Source organism: Carassius carassius, chromosome 37 (assembly GCF_963082965.1).
Source record: "Carassius carassius chromosome 37, fCarCar2.1, whole genome shotgun sequence".
Classification (NCBI taxonomy): Eukaryota; Metazoa; Chordata; class Actinopteri; order Cypriniformes; family Cyprinidae; genus Carassius; species Carassius carassius.
The window spans coordinates 29,356,795-29,364,294 of NC_081791.1; the positions used below are offsets into that span (position 1 = coordinate 29,356,795).

The 7,500-nt window shown below is 37.7% G+C and overlaps 2 protein-coding genes across 2 annotated transcripts in view; one reads left to right on the forward strand and one right to left on the reverse strand.

Moving 5' to 3' along the window:
* Positions 1-738, reverse strand: part of asgr1a (asialoglycoprotein receptor 1a) — a 10,951-nt gene extending 10,213 nt beyond the window's left edge. Inside the window, exon 1 of the mRNA XM_059528585.1 lies at positions 589-738. Coding sequence (XP_059384568.1) covers positions 589-685 — 97 coding nt within the window. The 5' untranslated portion in view covers positions 686-738. The remainder of the gene's footprint in view (positions 1-588) is intronic.
* A 2,004-nt stretch (positions 739-2,742) lies between these two features.
* Positions 2,743-7,500, forward strand: part of plod3 (procollagen-lysine, 2-oxoglutarate 5-dioxygenase 3) — a 25,638-nt gene continuing 20,880 nt past the window's right edge. The window contains exons 1-4 of the mRNA XM_059528582.1: positions 2,743-2,925; positions 5,500-5,591; positions 5,678-5,814; positions 6,715-6,878. Coding sequence (XP_059384565.1) covers positions 2,850-2,925; positions 5,500-5,591; positions 5,678-5,814; positions 6,715-6,878 — 469 coding nt within the window. The 5' untranslated portion in view covers positions 2,743-2,849. The remainder of the gene's footprint in view (positions 2,926-5,499; positions 5,592-5,677; positions 5,815-6,714; positions 6,879-7,500) is intronic.

Genomic DNA, 7,500 nt, shown 5'->3' on the forward strand with positions numbered 1-7,500 from the left:
TTACAAGAAAATACCTTCTACTATTTAATTCAATGTCACTTGCTGCATCTTTGTAATTATCTGTAAACGCAGTCATTTCTGAGTGAAAAAGGTTTCCACATCAATTTTATTCTCAGTATATACTGACAACAATACTGCCTACATTTTAGTGTTTTTTTATTTTTTATTTTTATGAATAATATTCTTAAACTGATATTCTATGAAGGAAAATGTGAGTGATGTTTGTCTTTGCAAAGATGAAGTGTTCTTGTTGCCATGGTGTTGATGTTGATGTTTGGAAGCGGAATTTTTCAATTGTTGCTATGTGATTCTTATGATTCTAAGTGGTTGCTAGGATGTTGCTAGGGGGAGAATTCAGTGTGTGTGTGTGTGTGTGTGTCAAAGGTCAAAGGAGGTTGAGCAGCTGAATAAACTACAGTCAGTCAACAAGCAGAGGAATGCTGGAGAAAGAACACACACACGGGTCATTCCATTGACTTCCATTGTTTTTCTACCGAACTACTGAGGCTTTCTATCTCCTAACACATTGGAATAACACATTATTTAACATGTGCATTCATCTGTTTTCAGTTTTTTCTTCTCTCACACCTTTCCTCCAGAACTCTGTGTCATCACTGGTCTCTGAATTTTCAAACTCATCTGTATATTCGTTTCCAGAGCTGCCTTCGGACGTGACGGCCTTCATGATGATGAGTCTGGCCCTGCAAACACACACACGTTCATGAATGTTTATCACTCATTCATTCTTCTGCAGGAAATGATGTCACAGCGAGACGACCTCCTCATATTGAGCTGACGGTCTGAAAATGGCTTCAATCTGGTTTCCAGACCAATGAAACACTGCTGCATGTCGTTCCTCCAGCCAATCACAGCGCCTCAGTCCGAGGTGATCAGAGCTTCTATTGGTTGAATGCTTTTTCATGATGCAAATTTAACAAACCTGAACTTTGATTCGCAGCAGAAGACAAAGCTTCTTCACATGACCGCTAGTTAGTTCATTTTCACCAATGTTAAAGCAGATTCACCTTTATCTGTTTTAATGATGACAAGATTTCAAGAGTATTGAAACTCTAAAGGTTTGACGGTGTTTATTCACCAACCGATATCTCCAGAAAGAGAGTTTGACAATCTTCTTTAATACAGAGAAAAGGATTAAAAGATTTGGACATTTAGCTCCGTCACTCAGTGACTGCTTAACAGATAAAAAATTTTTTAGAGAAACTGGCAAATAAATGAATAAACAAATATCCCTGTTAATTTTTCATAGCTTTTGATTCTAAAGTTCTGTTTATGTTTCTACACAAAACACTAAAAACAAACATCAACAACTTTATTAATATTAAAAAAGTAACTCTAAAACAGCTAAAGGCCAGAAGTAATATAAGGAGGACACAGTGGTTCTGAAGCTGTAAGGGATCAGTGTTTCTCACTCGAGGCTCGGGTTTGTTAATCAGAAAACAAACTAAACCAATCTAGAATAGATCCGACTGTCAGTCTCCGAAGGTCCACCGATTCAGATCATTGTTACAGTATTAATAATTCACAAGGTACTACAAGGCAATAATTACAAGGTTTTGGAAATAAATGTTTTTTTTTCACTTACCTCCTGCGTGAGAAATGAGATCCTGCTGTGTGTGTGTGTGTGTGTGTGTGTGTGTGTGTGTATCTGTACTTTGAGCTTGTGTTTGAATTGAAGAATATTTACTTTGTGTGCAGTAAACATGAGCTGTGAACACAGTACAGATATATTTGTGTGTGTGTGTGTGTGTGTGTGTGTGTGTGTGTGTGTGTGTGTGTGTGTGTGTGTGTGTGTTTAGTTGGGGGATTTTTCATGTGTTCAGCATTAAAATCATGATTCCAACCGTTTTTATGTTTCTCTTTATTGTATTGTATGCCAAAACATGATAATGAGAGTCCAGACAGTTGATAAAAACATCACAATAATCCACAGCACTCCAGTCCATCAGTGAACATCTGGAGAAGACAAAAGATGAAACAAATCCAGCATTAAGATGATTTTAACTCAAATACATAGAGTCTATAATCCATAATAACACTTCCTCCAGTGAAAAAGTGCATCTGCTGTTGTCTCTCACATATTTGTTTAAACGCTGCTTGATCTGTGCAGATTTCTCTCCTGATTCAGACCAGAACACTTTTTCACTGGAGGAAGTGTTATTATGGATTATAGACTTTATGTATTATATTGCATTGCCTCCAGTGCTCTGTGACTATTAGTTACAACACACTTCAGGTTAAACTAACCCAGTTGCTTGGGTTTCTCATGATTTCATTCCTGTAGTTCCATTTAAAATATTTAATAGTTTTCGTGAATTTGATATTTTTAAACTATAAAAAAAAGCTTTTCACCGTTCCAAAACAAATTTATGAGCATATTTTTATTTTTAAAAGTAAAATAATTTAATATAATAACAAATCAATCAAGAAAGACATTATAGTTATTAATGTTTTGGCAATGTAAAAACACTATATTGATTTATAGGATTTACATATATATGTATTTTTAGAAACGTTATATACACACACCCCTTGAGTTATTCCTAAAACGTGGCACTCCTCCCTCAATCACTCTCTCTGTAGCCCAAAGGGTTGATTTTTTAGAAGAATAACGTTCCATTTGTCTGACTCTGATTGGTCGAACGCCGTCGCGTTCTCTCTACCCATTGGCCACTTTCCTGTCAGTCATCTTCTGCTCCGCGGTCATTGGCTGTCCGAGCGGAAGCGAGGCGGTTTCTTCAAGTTGACGCTAAAATTCCTACCCTGCGTCCGCGAACTTCGGGAGAGTTCTGCGCTGGAGCGACGGGAAAACCGAACCGAGGCCGATCGAGATGACTGCGGTGCTCCTGATCCTGATCCTGGGCGTCGTTCAGCTCAGCCGAACCGAGCCGAAGACCGGGAAACCCAGTAAGAACCGTTACATCGTTTTCAGTCACGTCTTGCTTTAAATGTCCAGTCAGATCCGAATCTAATGTAACCGCGCACGAGCGGATCCGAATCAGCGTAAACAAAACAAAACCAGATCAGAACCGAACAAATGGTCTAAATAGTTTTGGTCCAAAACCATACTTCTGTTTAAAATTGTGGTAAATCGATAATATCTCCTGTGTCATCAAAGGATTTCATCATAAAGGGCAGGGTATGTTTAAATAATAACGTTATTCATATTTACATCGATTCAGTGTAATTACTGTAACAGTAGTAAGTTACTGTAGGTCAATTTTGACCCAGAAACTGTTTACCATGGTAGATCTGTAAAGAGGAACCCAGAAGATTTTTGAAAACCGCAGCAGATCTGTATGAAGTGTGTTGAAAATGCTGAATAAAAAGAGTTAAGAGGGTCGTTTAGAAGCTTCTGGATCTTCTGCATGTGTGAACAGAACCGCAGGAGATCCAGAAGGTTCTACAGAAGAACCTGTGCTTGTGTTTCTAAGGATCTCTCGCAGACTTCACATCTTCATCCACAGTGAACACCACTCAACTACATTCTGACCATTATCATGGTGTTGTTTTTATGTTTTAGTGTGTTTTTCTGACTCAGTGGATAGCAAATCTGGTTGTAAAAATTTCTATAGAAATACATAATGTCAGTAGATTTAACTAAACTGTGAATCATATCTTTGTGTCACTTACAAAAATCAAACAATCATATCAATATAATAAACATAGGCCTATTTATTTTCAGAGTTGTGACCATGTATATGTAAAATAAGAATAATTTCTTATTCACATTTCACATCATTATTGGAATAAAAACTGGGTTCAGCTTCTGTTTTTTGGGGGGTCAAATCTGGGGAATGTTGTTTCCATGCAATTTAGCGAAAATATACGCTATGAATAACGCTAAAGATTTGTGTAAATATAGAAAAACTGTTGGCGAGGACTAGAAATATATATATATTTAAACTGTAATAATTCCCATGTATTGTTATTTCTATTGTGTTAGAGGTCATATATTTAGTTCAAAATAAACACAGCCACAAAATAATTTAAAAATGACTGTCTGTAATGACCGTTTTCACACTAAGGAGTGAATAACTACAAGTAAATATGGCATCTCACTTTATTTGTAGTTAGTGTAAGTAGTGTTTATTTCTATTTGTGTCTTACTCTGTTTTTCATCCTTTCTTTCAGTGTTGCAACAGACTAGTAACTGAAAAAAATAACCTTCGACAGATCTTTTGACTGAGAAACTCAAGTAGATGAAGAAACGTTGAATTTCTCTTGTAAGATTCAAAGACGAGTTTTATTTTTGTGTGAAATTTGAGCCTTGAAGTTCTCGTGTACGTCATATTTTAATCTTTGTTAAGCTACAATTCTTTTTTTAAACCAACTCTAATGTTTCTTTTTAAAGAGTTGAGTTTTGTCGAATTGCACAGAAACTAACAGAGCTAGTCAGTTCAACTAGCATTTCAAGCAGTTTGAAAATACATATATGGGTCAATTTTTTTCAAAACACATCCAACTTTGCATGCACATTGATGACCCTAAATGAGAAAAGTTCGCCAAATTTCAAGAAGAAATAGATTGTCTGACCAGTATTTCAAGCAGTTTGAATATTGAGTGTGGCTTAAATTGACCGCAATATAAAAACTCCTACAGCCTTTCCAAAACACATCTATTGGTTGAAACTTGGCCTGCACATTCTTGATGCTAAATGAAAAATATCCACCAAATTTCAAGGAAATACTCAGCTTAACCTGTATTTCAAGCAGTTTGATATTGAGTCTGGCTCAAGTTGACCATCATATAAAAACTCATATAAACATCATATAAACATCATATAAAAATTTGAACAAAACACTTGATGACAAAACAATTCATGAGCCTAAAAATCCCTTTTTGTGATTTCAAGCCCATGACAAACTCTTATAATAATGACTTATGGCAGATGGAATGGGATAAATGTCACGAAAATAATTATATGGAACAAATCCTAGTGTAAGAACCAAATTTAAATCTAGGTATGACCAAGTCGTTTTTAAAAAGCTATCTTTTTGGTACAAGATTTACATGGATATTTATCAAAGGTGAAGAACCACCGTCATGCCTCACTCGTAACATGACTTTAAAGCATATTTGATTGAATTGTACTGTTTTTAATATAAACAGAAGTCGGTTTTATTCAGAGGTGTGTCTTTATAAATCTATCTCTATAATCTACTTTCGTCTAGTTTACATCTGAAACGTCTTTTATAACATTTTGTTGATTGAAAATGGAAAATAGCCTTGATGCTGGCATGGCATTAACAAGTGAATAAATAAATTAGTTCCTAAGCCTACAAGAAAAATGTACACCAAATTCCAAGTAGAAATAAATAGTTTAACCAGTATTTTAAGCAGTTTAATAAATGCGTGACCCCAACACAACAGAAGGGTTCGAATATATCTCGTCCACCCCTCACTGTAGATGTAGAGCCATTGTAAATCTCCAGCTCAGATTGGGTAGCTGTGAAGTCTGTGATGTTTGTCTGTGTTCAGATGAGCTGTTGGTGATCACCGCCGCCACAGAAGTGACCGATGGCTACCTGAGGTTCATGCGCACCATCCGACAGTTCAACTACAGCGTTCAGGTGTCGCATCTGCTGCTTCCCTCCACATCTGACGTTTCTGTAGTTGAGATGACATCAGTTATATGTGTGTTGGTGGTGTTGTGTAGGTTCTGGGTCTGGGTGAGGAGTGGATGGGTGGAGATGTGGCCCGGACCGTCGGCGGAGGTCAGAAGGTTCGATGGCTGAAGACAGAACTAGAGAAACACAAAGACAAACAAAACACCGTCATCATGTTTGTAGACAGGTGAGAACACAATGCCATGACCTGGTTTCTCCTTTAGCTTCTTTCTTTATGTAACTTGATTTCCTAACCCTGGTGAGTATGAGGTTTCATTTGTGTCAAAAACAGTTATTGTGTAAGATAAGTTAGTATGTGTTGATGTGTGTTCTTCTTCTGTTGTTTATGGTTTTCAGAAATGCTCACATCATGTGGGCTAGTAAACTAGTGTTAACATCGTTCACTGAAACTAAAAGAAACAAGCAAAACATTATGATATAAAAACAACTGGGTTTATTTTTAGTTGAAGCACTGAAATTAATCAAACCAAAAACTGAAATGTAGACAAAACAAACTTAAATCGCATAAAATTACTACAAATTTAACAAAAAATTGCAAATAAAACCGAACTATACACCTATATTAGTTATTTTTATTATTTTAAATTATTTTTGTAATTATAAAAGTGACAAATTACTAAAACTATCTCCTACTGAGTAAAACCGAAAATTCAAAAAAATTAATATTATTCAAAATATTAGCAAAAATTGTAATACTATATCAGTGATATTAAGATAACACTTCCAATGGCAAAATAAAGGTATTATCTGTCAGCAGTACAATACAAAAGGATGCCATTCATTTTTTCTTCGGTGAATAAAAGAAGATGCTGTTCCTTTAAAAATACACCAATTAATCATGGTTTTTGCAAAAAAGAAACTTCATTATTTTGAAAGTTTGTAAAGAGACAAAATCATAGTAAGAGTGACATCAACAAACAACATACACATCAAGGACTGGACACATGGACTCATATAAAGTACAAAGCAGGCGAGTGTTTTTGGAAACTCCTAACTGAACTCCCTCTACAGTGTCTCTGTGATGTTGACATGACTGATGTGTGTGTGTGTGTGTGTGTGTGTGTAGTTATGATGTGATTTTAGCCAGCGGTCCAGAAGAGCTGCTCAGGAAGTTTTCTCGTTTCTCTCATCGTGTGGTTTTCTCCGCCGAGGGCTTCTGCTGGCCGGACCAGAGACTGGCTTCCAAATACCCAGCAGTGCATCACGGCAAACGCTACCTCAACTCTGGAGGTGTGTGAGAGAGCGAGTGAGAGAGAGAGTGAGTGAGTGAGCAAGCGAGAGAGAGTGAGAGTGAGAGTGAGTGAGAGAGCATGAGAGAGTGAGAGCAAGCGAGTGGAGTGAGAGAGCAAGCGAGATAGCGTGAGAGTGAGCAAGTTTGAGAGCAAGCGAGAGAGCGTGAGAGTGAGAAAGCAAGCGTGAGAGTAAGCGAGTGAGAGAGCGTGAGCAAGTGAGAGAGCGTGAGAGAGTGAGAGCAAGCGAGAGCATGAGAGAGTGAGAGTGAGTGAGCAAGCATGAGAGTGAGTGAGAGAGCGTGAGAGAGTGAGAGCAAGCGAGTGGAGTGAGAGAGCAAGCGAGAAAGCATGAGAGTGAGCGAGTAAGAGAGAGTGAGAGTGAGCAAGTGAGAGAGCGTGAGAGAGTGAGAGCAAGCGAGAGCATGAGAGAGTGAGAGTGAGAGAGCAAGCGAGTGAGTGAGCAAGCGTGAGAGTGAGTGAGAGAGCGTGAGAGAGTGAGAGCAAGCGAGTGGAGTGAGAGAGCAAGCGAGAAAGCGTGAGAGTGAGCGAGTGAGAGAGAGTGAGCAAGTTTGAGAGCAAGCGAGAGAGCGTGAGAGTGAGCGAGTGAGAGAGCATGAGAG